At 41.9% G+C, this 20,791-nt stretch overlaps 1 protein-coding gene across 1 annotated transcript in view; it reads left to right on the top strand.

Annotated features, from left to right (window-relative positions):
* Positions 1-20,791, top strand: part of WDR27 (WD repeat domain 27) — a 501,316-nt gene that overhangs the window by 166,939 nt on the left and 313,586 nt on the right. The window contains exons 15-16 of the mRNA XM_063443196.1: positions 11,066-11,187; positions 16,798-16,931. Coding sequence (XP_063299266.1) covers positions 11,066-11,187; positions 16,798-16,931 — 256 coding nt within the window. The remainder of the gene's footprint in view (positions 1-11,065; positions 11,188-16,797; positions 16,932-20,791) is intronic.

Raw genomic sequence — 20,791 nt, 5'->3', positions numbered from 1 at the left:
AAGTGTACATCACGGGGGTCTTTTTTGTACCATATATTACACACACTGTGTTTTATACATAAGTGATTCCTGCATGTACATAGTCCATTATGCACTTTACAGATACTAATTAGCTTTTGTCAATTGCATACACTCTGCATCTCCTCTTCTGTCACTGTTTTCAGGGCATACACTGCACGGGTTACATCTCTGCAGTGGTTTGGCATAGTTGGTTGCTAAGCAACCTTGTACACAGACTCACGAAATCGGCACGTATCACGTGCATGTAAGGGGGCGGAGCGCATTGACGCATGCGCGCGCATACCCGGAAGTGCACCGGATTACGGCCGTCATGAGTTCTCTGCACCTGGGTGAGTTTTACTTAATTACTTGCATACTATATATTGTCATTTATGTGATAACGTTATACATTGTTTTGTTACCCTGAGGAAAGTCCCGAGCTGGGACTGAAACGTTGGTCTCTTTTAACTTAATAAAATTTGGAACTTTTAAAGACCGGTGAGCAGCTGCTTTTTGGTGAACTATACCTTTGGAGTCCAAGCTATGGCACCCGGGACATTGGAAACCTACTAAGCGTGAGTGCGGGGGATATTGGATTTTTATATATATATATATATATATATATATATATATATATATATATATATATATATATATATATATATATATATGTACTTAAACTGCTGACACAGTTTAATTGTTAACTTGTTTCATCATGATTTTGTTCAAGTGTTTTTTTTTTTTTAAATCTTTATTTTTGCAATGGCAGATCGTATGGTAAAGTTAAATTTTTAGGCTTATGCAAAAGCCATATGATAGTACATATGTCAATTATATATTACAGAAAGGAAAAGACGGTAGAGAGTTATTTTGTTGAGGTTTTTCTTCCTGTTGTTGTGGTTGACATGGTCGCTCTCTGCCAGTTTAGTTTTTTGTAGTCAAAGGAGAACAATAACAGAAATCAAAGAAACAAATAACCTTGGGGAGTGTTGCTTTCAACATGTTGTGATGGAGTGGGGTTGTGTTTGTTGCAGTGTTATTCAAGGGTTTTGTTAGCTGTTTTTATCGTGGGGTGTGATCAGTATCTGAGTGTGGTGAGTTGGTAGAGCAATGAAAGAGTGGTTATGTAGTCGGCGGTACATGTCAGAATGACATTTTGTATTGGAAGTCATACAAATTTAGCTGCTTTACTACATTTAACAGATTTGCTTTAGGTATGTTTATCTAGTCATCCTGTGCTCTTTATGTCTACCTTGCTTTGATTGTTCTGCATCCCCTGAATCTATATAGGTTTGCCTTTCACCCCTCTCTCCCCTCAGATTTTTCCAACGTCAATAACTATTTACAATTACCGGTCCACTGGACATCCCCGCCCCCCAGGAGCCGTGTATAGGTTTATGGATAAGTGGCACTGGGCAGCACGCCCAATGGATCCCTTCCCGCCACCACCTCGGTCGAGAACCATGCCGTGTACTCCAAAGTTGCTCTAACTCTAGATTGGAAGGAGGTGTCAAGCGTAGAAATGTACCATTTCCACGTGAGAAAATTTTTTTTTCACCATAAGTTCCTTGTTGGTTAGGGTATGAAGCCATTCCATTTTAAAAAGGAACTTAAGTTTGGTTAAGAATAAAGTGAGTGTTGGACTGCCCGGCTGGTTCCAAACCTGAAGAATGGTTTTGCGGCCCACCACTGCTATGATCATAGAGAAGCGTCTATTAGGTATGGGGTCACCGCGTACGGGTCCCAACAGTAGGAAACTGGGATTCAATGGTATGGGAGTCATGTTGTTGTTCGTTAAGTATTGTGTAACCTCTCTCCATAAAGTCTGGATTACGGGACACTCCCACAGACAGTGATACATACTGCTTTGTTGTGGGTGCATTTAAAGCAGGTAGAGGAGTCCTTCCTTGCCATGAGATGCAGTCGATGTGGCGTGAAGTATGCGTAGTGTGTGGTTTTCAGGAACATGTCTCGATACGAAACCATGGGGAGTAGTTGACTTTGAGTGTAGTGTGAGTTGAGGATGTTCTTAGGTGTGATGTCGGGGAAATGAGTCTTCCATTTCCCCAGACCTGTTTTTAGTGTGTTCCAATCGGGTGTGTATCGCAGAAGGGCATAGAGGGTAGAGTTTATGTGGTACATAAAAGACGATCCAGAGAGTTACTCCAGTCGGAGGGCGTGAGGCGTTTACTGACCTTGTGAAAATAGTGTCGTACTTGAAATTATGCATCATAGCACCGGGAAAATAACTTGTGGCTCCCCTGAGCCACAAGTTATTTTCCCGGTGCTATGATGATAGCACGGGAACTGTGCTCTCCCCTGCCAGCTCTGCAGGACCGGAGGGGAGATCAGAGAACTCCCTCTTCGGATCACTAGCACTTTGCTGACAGCCGGCAGGGGAGGGAGGGAGAGAGGACCCGGGGGAGCTCTAACCGGCAGCTCCACCGGGTTCTCCTCTCGTGAGCTCAGGGCGTTGCCGTGGTTACCAAGGCAACGCTCCGAATCTCGTGAGAGTGAACTCTAGCAGCTCCTAAGGCTGCTTGAGTTCACTCTCACCACTGGGACCACCAGGGGCTGCAGGAAATGTACCCCTTCCAGGCAAAGGATAGCAGGGAGAGGGGACATACATTTTATTTTTAAAAAATATAAAAAAAAAATATGAATTTGTTCTCCTACCTCCACAGACCCCACATCACACAATAGCTCCCCCATACACACACACTGCCCCCCATACACACACACACTGCCTTTCCATACACACCCAATTACCCCCATACACACACACATTAACCCACCATACACACTGCCCCCCATACACACTGGACCCCCCACACACCCTGCCCCCTCACACACTGTACCCCTCACGCAACCTGCCCTTCCACACACAACCTGCCCCACATATGCACCCCCTGCACCACACACAAACTACATCCTTCACAAACGCAATGCACACCTGTACACACACTGCATCTCACACACGCACACTGAACTCCTGTACACACACGCACACTGCACCCCTCAAACACACACACACACACACTACAGCCCCTATCCTGGCAGACCAGAGGTAAGTTGTCAAACTGTTCTTAAAGGATCACTATAGGGTCAGGAACACAAACATGTATTCCTGGCCCTGTAGTGCTAAACCCACCATTTAGGTGGCTGCCCCCCCCCCCCTTAGCCCCCATATAAAAGTTTAAAACTCCTCTTATTTCCAGCGCCGTGCTGCCATATTTGGTCCGCCGGCACAAAGGGGGAGGAGCCAGTGCCGGCAGACCAAAAATGGCAGATTTTTAGCCAATCCAATGATTTCTCATAGGGAAAGCATTGGATTGGCTAAAATCGACATGGGGCGGGGCCAAATGTTATTTTGGCCAATCAGGACCTCCTCATAGAGATGCACTGAATTAATACATCTCTATGAGGAAAATTCAGCGTCTCCATGCAGAGTGTGGGGACGCTGAACGACAGGGCTGCTTACTGTGCATCTAAAGAGTGGCCACTTGGAGGTGTCCCAAGGGGCAATGTAAACACTGCCTTTTGTTTCTGGTTTGTTTCTTTAAATAATCTACCAGTGCCACTCCCAAGATTAGGGGCCCAGTATATGCCGCAGCGCTGTACATATATACAACCTAGAATTTTTTTTGACTTGGGGTGCCTCGGAAAAATATTGAAATATTAAGGGCACCTTGAACCTAAAAAGATTGGGAACCACTTTTCTATCAAATATACTGTTATTAATAAAAAAAATTGTACTTTACAGTGATACAATGATTCTCTGTTATTTTGCATCTGTATCACTAACAAAGGAATGAATACCCCACATCCAGTTCCCTACTCCTCTTGGTTTTCTGTTCTCTTCGCTAAGGGTCATTTTTTTTTTTTTTTGTAAAAACCTTAATTTTCTTCTACAACTACTAATGTTTCTTCTAAATACTACTTTAATACGTTTGATAGCGTATCTGGGCTGCCTTTTAGTGTGTGAGCAGTATGATATGCAAATGATTGGAGATTTATTTGTAATGGCAAATTTAAGTAGGACAAACTTGAGGAATAAGCGGGGATCACGTGAAAGGGAAGCAAGTATATGCCATTGTTTTGTTTTTTTGAGTATTGTGCTCCATTTTGATTTGTTTGCCAACATCTAGAGCTTGTTTATGTAGACTATATGGGAGGATGAAATACTTCTGGACTTCATTACCTTTGCTTGTTGGCATTCTATTGCAGTATGTGTTCTGTTGCCATTTGTTTTATGTTGTTTTCTTTGCTGTGAGGATTCCTTACTAGGCTTTTGCCATGTTTACCTTGAGCTTAAACATCCTGTTCTGCTTTCCGTGTATGCCCACTTTGCCAATACTTAAATCAGCTTTATTCTGTAGTGCTGTGCATGCATCAGTCATATGTGCTAATTAGCTAGCTTAGGTCCCTTTTGTAACAATCTCTTTTGTTTCAGAAAAACCTATGAGTTTGCAAAATAACTAGGACTGAATTTACTGTCTGCTTGGTTTGCCTCACACCCAATGCCAGATTTATGTCAGATGCCTGACGTAGGTATAAAGCAAAAACAGCAAACCTAGTGCAATATTGTAAAATCTCTATACAAAGTGGTACAAAAGGAATGAATATACATTTGCAAGCATAGTGTGGATAAAGTACCACTCAGAACTATCCATCTCTGGGCAATCAGCCCCTTGTGAATGTGGGATCCGATTTGTGTAAGTAGAATGTCTCACCACCACCAGCCTGGCTTTTCTTTTGGTGTAATCTTTATTCAATTCCCCCCCCAAATACCTTGAAACCTTGAAATTATCGTTTCCTGGACCAAGTTTCATTCACTTGGGGGGGGGGGGGGGGAGCAAACAGCCGAGCTGACCGGTCGCAACTCCAGCGAGCTCCGAGAAATAAAAGCACTTTTACGGATAAATTCCACGACTACCACCCCCAAAAAACAAAAGTAACAGGCTGATTACACCTGCAATCTAGGTAGCAATGGGAAAGAAGAATAAAAAACTAAAATCGGACATGCCACGACCAGGCACAAGTTTTTTTTATTGGGGACCTGTGGCGGAGAGCACATGGAGCCCAAGAGCCTAACATGGCAGATTACACAGACTATGTGGACGACTTCAATAACTCCGATGACCTAATCTCAGACCAAGAAGAGGTGACCTTACCCGCAGCACGACTGCCGACACAGCCCAAGACACAGTCGGATGCTACACCGGTCACGAAGGCTGAGATGAGGGAGCTGCTGACGGAGCTCCAACGGGGCATCCAGGCGACATGGCGGATATGAGGAAAGATATCCAGGGCCTGTCGGACCGCATGAGTGTCGTGGAGCGAGATTCCAATAGCCACACACAGCAACTTACCACGCTGCAGCAAGACATAGTCTCCCTACAACAACAGCACCTGCAGGTGGAACAAAAAATGGTGGCGATGGAAGATGCACAGCGTGCCCAAAACCTCAAAATCAGGGGAATTGCAGACTCAGTCTCAGACGCTGAAGTACCCGACCTCATAAGACGCCTGGTAAGCACAATTCTCCCCGCGAAGCAGGCCAAAAGAATAAGCATAGACTGCACATTCCGAATACCCAAACCCACGACAACCCCACTAGTGGCACCCAGGGATATAATAGTTAAATTTCAAAAACGGCAAGACAAAATGGCAATAATGGCCACCACCAGGGGAAGCACACTGTATGCCTTTGAGGACATGTCCCTCACGTTCTATACGGACCTGTCACGGGGATCAATGACATGGCGCGCAACCCTCAGGCCACTCACCACCTTGCTCCGCGCACACAGCGTAAAATACCAGTGGCGCCCACCCCACAAACTACAGGTGCTTCATGGGGACGATACCTACTCGATAGCCGACCTACAAGAGGCGAGAATGTACCTAGCTGCCTGGGGCCTCCCACAAGATGCCCTGCAGCAGCCCCACAAACCCGCCAACACCCACGCATGGAACCCGGCCACCTCCGAGACATTTGTCCCAAGAAGATCCACCCAAACAGTACTATCAATGAGCCAAACATGAAACCACATGTGGACTTGAGGATCTGCACCTCTCGCTTATTGCTGTTCCTTGGGGTAAACAATATGGACACAGACAAGTTTTGTCACTACATTATATTGCCATACCAATCTACCCAATGTAAATGAATGTAGATCCCCTGGCACCCCACAAAGGAACCTGGTTATATATATTTGCATACAACTCTGTTTATATGTTTATATGTTCACATGTTTGCCTGTCCCTACATCAAAAAACCATTACAAATAAATTACTACACAGCATCTCGACCTAGATGTTAAGTAACTATGACCAAACCTAGAGCCCAAACTTAAGCCTTAACACATATTTAACCTATCCACTGGTATCTAGACCAGTTCACTCTGCAACACGCATGTTGGGTTTAAATGACTCAGAATCGTATTATTCTAAAATATAAAATGTGCACTATTTTCCATGCCACTGTCAAAGCTGTATTGATTGATGAAAGCGCTGTTGTGGCGTTACTGTTATGCTTTGTAAACACCTGCACAATAAAAATAAACAGAATAAAATAAAAATAAAAAAAATAAAGTTTCATTCACTTGAAATAATTCCTAAAGTCCACTTTTCTTGGCATTCAGCACCATTTTACAGCAAGACAGGAAACTTTATATTTGCTTATACCTTCTTTACTGACGCCTGCAGCTGCAAAGAAACTGTTAACATAGTCAAAAGAAAACACCCAATCGGAATGAGGTTAGACATATAAAACCCTTAATTGAACCCTACCACTTCCTCTTTCTTTGCTACCACCTCCAGATGAGCACCCTCCATTATAAAGCTTCCACTGCATATTGACTGTATTAATTGTGGTCTAGATATTTTGCTGGAAACGTTTTTTGTTTCCCTGCTCCCCCTCTCCGATTTGAGCCTCAGAATTCACAAAGTTTTCTCTGCTCTGATCGCCATTTTAATTTCTGTGATAGGTGTATTTGCTGCAAATTAGCTCTATTTATTGTAATCTATATAGTTTGCTGTGGTTTTTGCTTGGCATGTTTTTTTCCTGCTCCTCTCCGCTTTGGGCCTCCGAGCTACGTGATTGCGGGCGCCTGGTCTTAGCTACTCTGTGATCATGACGCTCTTGGCTCTTTTTTCCCTCTCGGTCCCTTCGGGGTTCCCTTTGGATGGATTGAGAATTGGAGAACCTGGTCCTCACGGAACTGTCCGACCTCGACTCAAAAGGCGCAGTAGAGAGGGCTAAAGTCGGTGTTCGTATCTTCTCAGTTTACTGTGGACTCGGTGGTACTGAAAACTCAGTTTGCTTTTACAAGTCTTTGTTTACTTTCCAGTGTGATCTGGTTCATCCTGTTTTGTTACATTTTAATCATATGGTTGCTATTTATGGATGTTCTGCTCTCCTGCTCGACCTCATCAAAGAAAGAGGAAGTGAGAGGGCCCTTAAAGGGTTTTATATGTCTAACCTCATGCTGATTGGTTGTTTTCTTTTGTCTATGTTAACTGTTTCTTTGCTGCTGGAGGTGTCAGTAAAGAAGGTATAAGCAAATGTTCACCTACTGTTTTTAATAAAATTTAGATTATTTCTTCACCAAGGCTAGAATAATGCTTCCTGGTTGGCAGTGACGCAACACATTTCGCCCCGCCTCTTGGGGCTTTGTCAATGTCATGGCCGTTACCTGCGCTGCCGGTCTCTTCCGGGTTGACGGACTGTAACCACCCCCCCCCCTCTGACGCGGTCTCATTGCGCTACATAATGCGACCGCGCCAGGCAACAGACGCTGGATTAATGAACAGCGTACCGCGGAATTAAACCAGCTGCAACTTTTCTCTACAAACTTACCTGTGTACCGAACCGGACTCGTAAACGACTAACCTCCTTCTCCTTCCTCGACCTCGGCTAGCACTTGACTCCTCTCGACCTCTCTCCACAGAACCTCTCCGGAAGGCACTCTGGAACCAACTTCAACTCCTCTGGAAGCTAAGTTACCTCGCTGTATTATACGAACTTTCCCTGACTACTGAGCTCAAGCTCAGCCTGCTCACACATCCTCCTATCGTTATAGGAGTAATTCCTAATCATTTACTTTTCTACCTCCATATGAGATATTTTCTATCAATTAAGCTAAAACTAATCTCTGCAAGTTAAATCTACATTGCTTCCTTCATATTATTGCTTCAATTCAATTGTATAAATTAATCTAAGAATCCACTCAACAAACTTGAACCATTTAAAGATACGGTACCTGTGTTTCTTCAATCAAATATATTAAAGACACAGTATCAGTTAACTCCCTGGTGAACTGTCATCTCTTTATTTCCTCAACTCCTCACATTCACATCTAATTAATCAGAAATCTGCAGTTGAGCTCCTTCAAATTCTATGTGAACGTGACAGTCAAGCATAAGTGGGTTCCACGAGTGTCCATTTATATGTTTGTTGCCAATGTTCCTAATTATGTAACCAATATCCATTGAGATACAAAATATAATTCAGACTGAGAAGAAATCAATACAGAATTATTGCAATAATATATACACCAAATAAAAAGACAAGAATTAATTTCCTCAATTTAAAATGCTATGATTTCTAATATAATATAATATAAGCAATCCTTTAACCCCCAAAAATAAATATTTAAATACTTAATTGGATTTTAAAAATACTAAACCACCAAGTATCCTTTGAATAGGTATACCATCAAAATATACCAATAAGATTGATATAGAAAGTATAACATACCTAAAAGGAATATTCCAATGAAACTTAGTACAAAAATATGAGTATCCCAAAAAATCTAAGAGACAAATATCTCCATAAATGAATAATTAATTTTAAATAACTTGAGAGAAAATTGGGAAATCCTTAATATAATTGAAAAATTGGGACTTGTCAAAAATAGAAATGGGACGAGATCCATATGGAGAGGATCACTTACATGTTACATTAAATCTCCCATCACCAGCCCACCTTAAAGGATCACTATAGGGTCAGGAACACAAACATGTATTCCTGACCTTATAGTGTTAACACCACCATCTTAACCCCCCCCCTCCTGCCTCCAAATATATTACAAAATCTTACTGTATTCAAGCCTGAAGCTGTAACTCTGCATGCTGTTAGACTCAGAAAAACAAGCAGTCTGCTGACATCATCAGAAGTGGTAGCCTGATCCAATCACAATGCTTCCCCATAGGATTGGCCGAGACTGACAAAGAGGCAGATCAGTGGCAGAGCCAGCATGATTCAAACACAGCCCTGGCCAATCAGCATCTCCTCAAAGAGATGAATTGAATCAATGAATCTCTATGAGGAAAGTTCAGTGTCTGCATGCAGAGGGTGGAGACACTGAATGTTTGGATGCATTTTAGGCAGCCATGACCCAGGAAGGATCTCTAACAGCCACCTGAGGAGTGGCCAGTGAAGTTATCACTAGGCTGTAATGTAAACACTGCATTTTCTCGGAAAAGACAGTGTTTACAGCAAAACGCCTGAAGGTAATGATTCTACTCACCAGAACAAATTCAATAAGCTGTAGTAGTTCTGGTGACTATAGTGTCCCTTTAACTACAAAAAAAGCACATTATAAGTATTGTAAATAGGAACACCCTACAGTACAGGCGAGGTAGATAAAATGAGTACCATTAAATTGGGTAATAGTAACAACCCCTGGATGTTGGGCTACGGTAACATCCCCAGGACGTACTTGAAAACCAGAGCAATCTGAATGTACCTTTCCTGGTTAAATACTTTGTTGTTATTATTTGTAGGCAGATACCTTCTCTGCCTAATTGAATATCCAGCTGTGGTCTCAGCTGGCAGAGGTCTCTTTTCCCTATCAGCTTATATTCATTCGTGGTAGGTGCTATTATTCAAACATGGCCTTCTGTTAAACTCAGTGAGTTCAGCTCTTTCTATTCTTTGGTTGATATCTGCAGTTATTCTTTCCGTTACATATTATGTTATAATTGTGTTTAAGTAGTTACCTACAAGTTCCTTGCTTTTTTGTCGACCTGTTAGGATATGCCATCATCTCGATCTTTCCGATCTCCAGTTAGACAATCATGGTCTCTAATATGAATATCTTTGTGTATTATAAAAAGATTGCCTTCAAAAGTTATTGACCGACACATTATATGTCTCTTTATTACGACCCCACACAGGAATCCCCAGGTGTAAGTGGAAATGGAAGTTCAGTCCTTGTACTGTCTGTGGTCAAGTCGCCCTTGACATGATAAGGTTTTTCACAACATGTCTGTCAGAAATAGCTGAACTACCTCACCCTCCTCCTGGAAATGTCCTATACTGTATCTGGTAGATAGTCGATAAAAGTTTAGGGGAAAATTGATCAAGAAAGACAGATCTCTATCTAGAGGGCTCTGGAGTCTTCTGAAAGGCCTGTGCTCACCTAAGCACAGATTCATTTTTTTCTGTCAATAGAAAGTGGAGGCTACAGATTAGAGCCCTATCAGTTTTCAAGAGATTCCTTCTAATCAAGATCAAGAGCAGGCCCAAGAAAAGGGGAACTGTAATAAGGGACATCGGCACACTTTATGGAAACAGGTCATTATCAGGGTTCCAAAGAAGAAAATAGTTTACAGAATATACAGTATACTACTCCTTTTTCTTGCCCCAAAATCCTCTTGGAACAGGCGTTCAATTTTAGACCTACATATTTCCAACTACTGCATCCATGTGAGATGATCCAGAATTGAATCTCACAATAAAGTTTTCTTGTTTTGTAAAGGTCACACATTGGTTTGATGCTTTCTAAAGACTTTAGTAGACAGGGCAATTGTAGGTTATCTGGATTGAAAAACTACCATTACCTGATTTCATGTAAATCATATGTATTAAAAGTTGGTGCATGTTCTACCTTTTGATTAGTTGTTTAGATTAGATAGAGTGTTTACATAAAGCCTTGCAACCCTGATATTTGACATCCACATGCTACCTTTTTATGAGATTCCTAACACAAAGCAAAACACTAAATGCTGTAAAAACAAAAACATAGAAACAAAATTGGTAAATGTTTTTCTCTTGTAGGCCATGATGGTGCTGTCAGTGGACTGGGCTGGAGTTATGATAAGAACTTGCTGGTTTCATCTGCTGATGACAGAACAATGAGGATATGGAATGCAAAGAGCACCGAACCTGTGCTAGTGGTGGTAATAAAGACAAATTTTTGCTTTTGCTGTTTGATTTAAACAACCTTTTCCCTCTCAATTTGTCATCATTAAATCAGTATGTAACATTGTTATAACAGATCAATTGTTGTGTGAAATGGCTTTGTATGATTTTCATTTTCAATAGTGCTTATAGCTGCAACATCCAACTCGTACTAGTCACCAGGGAAACCTTTCCAAACTCTTTTTATTTCACTGTGCATATGTCTGTCTAAGACAGTGTGTGCATCTGTGTATGCATATATGTGAATGCACTCCATCATTTAAACACCAGTACTAAAAAACAAATACACTCCTGAATTCAAACACACTGACACTGATCCAACCCTGCTATAAATTGTAGATATCCAGCTGGCAAAACATTGCGGGAGTTGTACACAAGTTGAAGAACTACCCTAGACTATAAAAACTTTTTTTTTTCCCTTTCTAGTCCTAGTATGAACATGTGCTCTTCATTTTCTTACCATTTGTTGCTCTAAAAAAATTAAGATAGTGTGCCCATTATGTAGCAGCTAAATAACCTGGATATCACCTTTTTAGGCAACACAACTCAAGTTGCTCATAGCTAGTTAAAGACCTAGCATTAATGAGATCATGCTTTTGAGCAGGCAGTTGACATTGTGTTGAACTTCATAATATGTGTGCATGGAGACTGTTCAACACTATCCATTATTAGCTTTGAAAATGCAACATATCCATATCCATATTTCTGGATCCATATAATGATTTACACTATAAACTTACAACTCAATGAACTTACGGAGCTCCTTGGTTTCCTTGTTATTATGTGTAGTTGGTTATTTTCAAAGTCCTCACCAACTAGATATGGTATTCAAAATACCGTTTTTTTAAGACACAGTTTTGTTTACATTTGGTACTTTGCCTACCTTGCTTTACACTATTTTAAATGCTTCGGTTCTGTTTATTTTCTGGTAGTGAGTATTGGAATGCAGAGCTTTTGATCCGTCTGGACCATATTTTCCTTAAAGTAGAATTTAACTCTGAAACGTGTTTCTCTCTGTCTGATGTAGATGTCAGCTGGAGAGGAAGCGAGGTAGGCTTTTACAATTGGCATTGGCTAATATCAAATATGCGTGTATTTCAACGCCAGAAAAAACACAGTATATTATTCCAATTAGAAGTGGCAAGGTACCAGGAAAAACTATTAAAATCCAAAGGATCTAAACAAGTATTGAACAGTGTGAATGTGAAAAATCTTTGCTTTCTGGAGAACCTTCCATGAAAATCAATCGATTTGTGCTTATGAGATTAATGGATATGTTCTCCATCATTCATGCAACTCACTTGAAGGGTTATTCACTAAAGTGGCAATTCAAGGTGCATTTAAAGAGAATTTAAAATTTAAGGTAAAATATTCTAAGTCATTCATGCTTTGTGTTTGGCTACTTAAAGGACCACCCTTAAAGGACCACTCTAGGCACCCAGACCACTTCAGCTTAATGAAGTGGTCTGGGTGCCAGGTCCAGCTAGCTTTTACCCTTTTTTTTTTATAAACATAGCAGTTTCAGAGAAACTGCTATGTTTATACTGAGGGTTAAGCCAGCCTCCAGAGCCTCTAGTGGCTGTCTCATTGACAGCCGCTAGAGGCGCTTGCGTGCTTCTCACTGTGAAAATCACAGTGAGAGCACGCAAGCGTCCATAGGAAAGCATTAATGCTTTCCTATGCGACCGTCTGAATGCGAGCGCGGCTCCTGCCGCGCATGCGCATTCAGCCGATGACATCGCGAGGAAGAAGAGGAGGAGGAGGAAAGCTCCCCACCGGGCGCTGGAGAAAGTTTAACCCCTTCCTCCCCCCAGAGCCCGGCGGGAGTGTGTCCCTGAGGGTGGGGGCACCCTCAGGGCACTCTAGTGCCAGGAAAACAAGTATGTTTTCCTGGCACTAGAGTGGTCCTTTAAATGTAAAATTCACTTTGAATTCACTTTGAACTTGGACTTTAGTGAATAACCCTGTTGGATAGCCTTAGGAGATATTTTAATAGAAAATAGCACTTATGGGGGGTGGGGGGACTGTTCGGGAAGAGATCTCTGCTTTAGAGGGTCGTGTTCGGGCTGTGGAAGAAAACACAGACCTTGTGGAAGTGGAGCAGCTAAAGCAGGGGCAACAGTGTTTTAGCAGAAGATTGCAAATCTACATAGGCACAGAAATCTACGGTTTCGGGGCATCCCACATTCGGCACCCACTTTCCGAGAAGGCTGCGTGCCTCAGTGTTAATACCAACGAAATTGAAATCTGTAAATTCTCAGTTCCGTCTGGCTCAGTCTCCCAGAGCACCAGTGGACGTCCTGAAGGACCTCTTGGTGCAATTCTGCTTAAAGGCGAACTGGGCAGTGATTTTAGCGGTGACGAGATGCACTCCTCACCATACTTTTGAGTCCTTTCAGCATTCTATGGGGATTTTTCACATTCAGCAGTGCAGTAGAGACAGTCACTTTGCCCTTTTAAAAAACGTCACCATGATGACTGGGATGACAACTGACAGTACAACACAATGGCAAGAAACTTCATCTCATCATGTCAGGGGTTCCGACCTTTGCTTTGTCCTTGGGACTTGCTCTACCAGAATCTGAATCTACGATGACACATGGGCCACAGTCTCCTACACACTGGAATATATACAATATTCATACATTTTATCTTGCAGGATCAGAAGAGGACAGCAGAAAGGGACAGCGAGGGTTATGACGTTGCCGGGACTGGTCACATTCAAGATCTACTGACTGTTTTCTATACTCATGTTATTTGTTTCTTTTAGTTGAATATTACCACATATTATGGGTTTCTTTGATTGTAATAATTGTATTAATGTGATGTTTGCATACCATAGGCAGGCTTCTTGGAAGCCTTATCTTGCTCATTTCTCCTAACAAAGTTATATCCCCCAATACAGCACTGAAGCTAGTTGTTAAATAACAGTGGCAGTAGTAACATTGTTCAGTTTAGCACTGGCATGTTATCCTCAGAGGAACAGCATTACAGCATAGGTAGTTTTGACTATGATGTCCCCTATCTCTATGTCACTGCTGAGTGGTTTCACAGGCTATGAGGGATTATGTAGGGTGATTGAGCTTAACACATTTTTCTACTAACATTAGGTAGTTTAGTATTATCCCCAGATTTTTTTCTATGCTTTATACCTTTCATGCCATGCCTAACTCAGAGAGTTTTCCTCTGATATAGGACAGCTAGAGTCAATCACCATACAGATGGTTCACTTTTTTTTTTTTTTTTAATTCTTTATTTTTTAGTGCATGGATAGACAAGACAGCTTACTCTGCCACAATAGCATTCCTAAGGATAGACATATAACATTAGTATTACAATTATGGCATTTGAGCAGTGCACATTTTTGTATATAGATGTAGAAACAAAATATGAATTAATATTGGTTGCTCATTACAGTTAAAGTTACTAGCTTAATCTGCTAAACACTAGGACACATTTATGCTTAAAATCTGCATAAAGTATTAAGTGAAACAAGAAATGTAGTTAATGCTTATATAAGATAATGTCCGCTTGTATTAAACTTGGAACAACAGTAATACGTAAAAACAGTCATTATATGCATGCTTAGTGAGAACTCCAGGTTAGTAGGAGCCTTACTGGTCAGTGACCTGCGCACAGTCAGCTGATTCCAACGTCTGGGAAACTGAAACCCTGGAAGTGGGGGTAAAAGAAGGCAGCGTAAGTCCCGAAAATGTAATAATTCTCCCTCCGGCCCTGGTCTGCAGTTGTCTGCCGCGGATCCGAGCCCGCCAACGGTCTTTTTCTTTCTCCGATGAAGTGGGCGGAATACCAGAGTGGTGTGTTGCTTCAGGCGGTGGCAGCATCTCCGTCTACGCGGATGCCGCTTCGAGGTCGTGTTCCGCTTGGCTCTGTCTTCCCTCTGGATCCGCTGTCACCGCTCACGGTTCGCTGTTGGGGCTCAGTATGCTGCAGACGTGCCTCCAAGGAAGCCCATAAGTGTGCAAAATGGCCCCCGAGCCGCTGTAGCAAGCGATCAACTGGGTTAGAGTGTGCAAGGCAAGGTAACAGAGGGCCCGACTTCGCAGGTGAGTAGCCCCGCCGCCATCTTGGGCTGTGATGCTGGGTGGCTCGCTTGTTCGGCAATCCCGCTTTTTCTGCTTTGTGTCGGTCCACATGCTTGTGGAGGCCGGAATATCCCCCCCAGCACCCTGGGGGGGGGGGGGGAAACAGGGCTGTCTAGCACATGTCGTCTGACAGGAGAGCGGCCTCCTCTCCCGCCATGCAGCTCCCCCAGGTCTCGCCCAGGTAATTGTTAACGAGTTGATGCTGTGCTTTGTGCACTTGTTTCATGGCTCCCAGGTCGGGTAAAATCTGCAGGTAGTTGCTTAGGTATGTCTAGGTGTGCTTGGTTAAAGGATTATTAAGCTCGGAGCTCGTGCAAAGTGCGTCCAGCCGCCATGCCGCCCCGTGGTTCATATTGTGTGTAAGAGTAGTACTACTTATTTATCACTGTTACTGTTGTTTATTACTGGTTTTATTTGACGTTCACAAAAGGAGATGTATTTTAGCTTTGTGCCAGCTTAATGTATTTGTCTTTTCATTATGCAGTATTCTATGGAACAATGTCTCGTATCGATATTTGTATGTCATGTGATATCATCTCAATAAAGTATAAATTAGAAAAAAAAGAAAATAGCACTCATTTCCTTATAATAGCAAATTTACCCTGGGAGGGTTAACGGGGTATGGAGCTTTGAATTGGCATGCGTCGGGCAGGGAGATCGGCCTCCTCTCATTGCCACAGCGCCCGCCAGGGCTTGCTCCTGATCGTCGTAGACAGTTGTCTTTGAGCGCTGGTAGCAACCCCGAGCCAGTCACTTAGTGCTAAGTGTTGAGGTGTCTTGACCTACTCAAAGTAGAGCGTGTCATACATGGGTGACTGGACTAGATTATTATGGTATGCATAAGGAGCTCAAAGAAAACATGTCCATTCGCCATTGCTGTCAGGCCCGCCCCCCTACATATATATTTCTACTGTGTCAGTAACTGAAGATTGGAAAAGTTGATCTGCCTCACCTTTTAAAAACTGTAAAATCTTTGAAAGTATTCAAGTTACAGCTAAATAAATGTACTATTGCTTAGACCTTGATTTAATAAGCTTCCCAAATGATTCAATACTGTTAGAAATGTTTTACAAATGATTACTCTGCAAAACTTCCCATAGACTTAATGTTGACTACTGTAGACAAATCATTTGTAAAGTGTTTCTAACAGTATTGAATCATTTGTAAAATGTATGAAATTGCTGCCTTATATTTTAATACATCTGGATAAGCTTATAAAATTATTTCAATTTTCAAGAATAACTTTTTACATTTTTTTTTTTCAAAATATCAAATTATATCATACATGCAAACTATGTCAAAAGATTGCAAAATTAGAATATGTTTCATAATATTAAATCATTTCAAAAGTTCAAAAGTATACAAAAAATATTGCATAATTTGAAGAACTTGTCCAAAAATATTGTCAAGGTCTTGGTTAAATTAAAATATCTTTAAAGTTTAACAAACATCAATGAACCTTTTCTGTTTTCTTGATTTTAGGGAAAAGAAATGTTTTGTAAGCCTGTTCGTTTCCCCCAGTTTTACTACATGGATAAGTTTATTTTGTTGTCATCTGGAGCCGAGATTCATCTTCTGAAATATTTTCTGGATGACAGTAAGGATGAAATAAAACGGTGCGTGAAGTTAAAAGTAACAATTTGTTGCAAAAGCATAAAACAAGCAGTCCTATATTATTTGCATTTCAATGGGTATTTTAACATTTAATATGTGCAGAGATGGATAGACGTGTTCTTTGTTTTAAAAAAAAAAAAATATATATATTTTTTTTTTTTAAGATTACATTTATGATGGTAAGTTGCATGGTCAGTTGCATATACAGTAAAATCTTTGCACTGGAAATTAATGTTGATTTCCAATGTAAATGATACATTATTTTGGCAGTGCACAATCTATAATGTGTTTTCAAGAATCTTTATTTGTTTTTGTTTATCTTGAAGTTATGTTCACTGCTAATGATTTTGAACCATATTTATTCTACCTGATTAATTTAAACAACCATGGAAACTACCGGTAATCATATTACACATAGGTGTCGGAACATAGCAGAACAAATGATAATTGTAATTGAGCATGGAAACCAGTGACACGATATCACATTGCCTTTATGTTCTGTAATAGCTTTGAAGAAGACAAGAAGCTTCCAATACTTTCATTCAGCCAATAGGAAGGCATACTTTGGTTTTTAAATACACTTAAAAACACACACGTTTCGCATTACACCGACAGAGACTGAAATTCCGGATGTATTTGTGCAGATGTGCTCTTAAGTGTGTGTTTTAGTCTTTTGAGATGTATTATTTATTATTGATAAATGTATAAAGTGTTTGGTTTACTGCAGACATCAGACTTTATTGCTCATAGTTCATGTAAATGTTCTGAGAGTTTAATGCATTTTATTTTTGTTCATGGCATAAAGTCAATAGAACAGTACAGAGCAGCACAATTCTACTATGTCAAAAGTTTTGTAGTTGGTACACATGGAAAACATGCCATTTGGATAAGGAAGGGAAACAGATGTAGGAAAAACAAAGAACCATCATGGGAGGCCACAGCATAACTCAGATAATGCATCAAAATATTTTCTTATTTGAATTGCATAAGAAAGGGCTTGAGACCCTAGGTGTTTCCGCTTCAATGGATCACGCTGGCTTGTTAGGATATAGAATAGAAAAATGTGAGGGTTAGTGTATATTTATCAACATGTGTGCAATAGCGATGTATGGGTGTCCTATGAGTGGGACTAAATTTGTTTAAATGGTTGCCATCTTTTGTCAAGGTGCTTTAATATACTGCAAAAACATGCTTGGTGTTTAAAAAAAATAAAGTGCAAAAAAGTACAACAGGGGGGCGGAGCCGGGACGCCGAGCTGAGCGGCAGCCATCCATGCCAGCTCTGGCTCTGAGATGCTTAAACACACCAAAATAATGCACCAAAAGCCCACCTGGAGCAGGGGCAAAAACAAGCATTAAGCGGGGAGAGGCACAGGAGCAACATACAGGGACACCTGCTAAGCCACCGCCGCGCAACCCGCACACCCGGAGCACACGGAGATGGCAGGAGCCACGAGACCAGATGGCTGAGGGAGAGAGGGGGGTCCGGTCCCGGCCCCGCTAACCCCCCTCGGGCCGGCGGGGGTGATCCCGGCCCACGAGTCAAATCTCCAGAGACTGGAGGCAGAAGGCCCGCACATTGGGGAGCACTTTCCCACGTGGAGCCAAGATGGCTGCTATACGCGCACACTACTGGGAGTCACGCGGGGTCACCCTGGCCCTCCGGGAAGACGGATCCCACAGATGGACCCCTCCGGGCAGCAGAATGGTTGGCTCAGAGCCGGCTCTAACCCCTGGATTTGGTGGTGGTCCAGGGAGGCCTGCCCCCACTCTGTGAGCCCTGTGGAGCCGGGGTGGGCTGGACCCCCGACGGACCGGTGGCCGGGGAGGCGAACACCGGCGACGTGCATGTGACCGGAGAGGGTTGAGGCACAACGGGGCTGGAGCTCCAACGGGGAACTGCAGGTGTTGGGGAGGTGCAGGGGACGAGGGGCCCGGGGACTTTTCAGGGGTGGGAGTCTGCCGGACTGCTGATGTCCTTGAGTGCCCACAGCACTGCTGAACTCCAGGACGACCGGCCAGAGTAGGCCTGGAATGGAACAAAGAGGGGGTTGGTCGCACTGGGGGAGCTGGAGGGATCCTGCACTGAATAACCAGCTTGGCAAAAATATGCACCCCGGGCACAAGCCTGCAAGAGGCCACGGCACAGATATACCAGAGGGGGCCATTAACCCCACGCTGGACAATGCTTCCCAACAGGCATTACAACGCCACCTCCAGTGGAGAGACTCACCAGTTATCGTTCCACAGAACTAGATCAGGATATACCTTATTGATCTAGCAATTGGACACTACACTATCATCAGCTGCTTAAAGAAGAAGAAAAGAAAAGAAAAAGAGAACAATAATTTATATTTATAGCCAGACGGATGTAATATATAATATATGTTAGCATGCTTACACTTTACCTTAGAAAGACGCACATTATACATGTAGCTACTCGTCATTATTACTGCAGTCACAACTGTTAACCTAAGGATTTTCATAAACGCCCAGATTATACAACGCCACGCTCTCACAGCGAGCCGCGCACACTAGGAACGAGCTCAAGCATACTATAGGCCTATATGGCTTACATACTAGACACAGCCTTAAGATACGCATCCTGATATAGAAAATAAATGCCTAGTTACCAGCAGAAATTGCACAAATTGTTTTGCTTAGAAATGCTAAAATGCTCCTACAGGGGCTAAAGTTTATGGTTAATTGCTTATACAATAAGCTTTTTACGTCACTGCTTAATTGACATATACTTAAGTGACTCTTCGCATCAGCTTCAGAATGAATATGCTATCCATTATTGTTTACCTAAATAGTCAGGCGATTGCATTATACGACGTACACCAATCTTCTCAAATCTAAACATAGAAACAACCATGCTCATTGCGGCACATAAATAAGCTATCAGTTCTGATGATTATGCACTCACTTCTTGGCATGCATATTTTGTAAATGATTGGCCGCTGTTTTAATGTTAATAGATAGGACTTTTCATCGCACCGAGATGCCTGCCTCTTATAATACTATTACCATATATGATTACCGTACCGCACGTTTTATTGAATTTACTTAAATGCTTGTTTAACCTGACCTATATGCCTCTGCGCAGGCAACCATATACTACATCTATTACCCTGTACTATGCCTGCTCATGCTTTTTTGCGACAATAATACAAATATTCAAAACAAAAAAGTACAACAAACCATGCATCCACTTATATTATCTGTGCAAAAGTGTAACAAAATCTTTTAGAGCAACACCTATAATGTGCTAATGCAAACAATTAGCAATTGTGTGCATTCTGTGTAAAACACAGACATATTTTCCACATAAAAATGATACAATTTTCAAATTGCACCTTGTAAGTGTAAGAATAAAATCAAATAAATATCTTCTAATACTTAACAGCAGCAACATTTTCAGTGATATCACTCCCTCCTGAGGTGAAACCGAAGAAGGAGCTTGTGTGGCTCCATCATGGGCCTGGTGGGGCAATGTGATAAGCTTGCAACCAACGAGCCCTTGTGTTTTTTAGTTGACCGTATGGACGATGTGGGTCACTGTTGTAGCAAGTGAGTTGTAGCCAGATAGCCTGTGTAGAGTTGCTGTGAAACATGCTGTAATATGCCCAGGTTAGCATGTGTCCGATTCCATGCACAGGCAAGCCATGCCCCCCAAGGAGGGTTTTTTTTTAAATAATTTATTCCACCTTCTGCAACATTACTGAATAGGATTTCATTTGAGTCCAATGCATACAGTACTCTTTATTTATAAATAAATAATAATAATAAAAAAAAAATGTAAGCATTTAAACCTGTTTTTATTCTTTTTTTCCCCCTGACGTAAATGTACTTTTCTTGGT

This window comes from Pelobates fuscus, chromosome 2 (genome assembly GCF_036172605.1).
Source record: "Pelobates fuscus isolate aPelFus1 chromosome 2, aPelFus1.pri, whole genome shotgun sequence".
NCBI classification, from domain to species: domain Eukaryota; kingdom Metazoa; phylum Chordata; class Amphibia; order Anura; family Pelobatidae; genus Pelobates; species Pelobates fuscus.
This window is presented reverse-complemented; position numbering and strand designations above follow the sequence as displayed.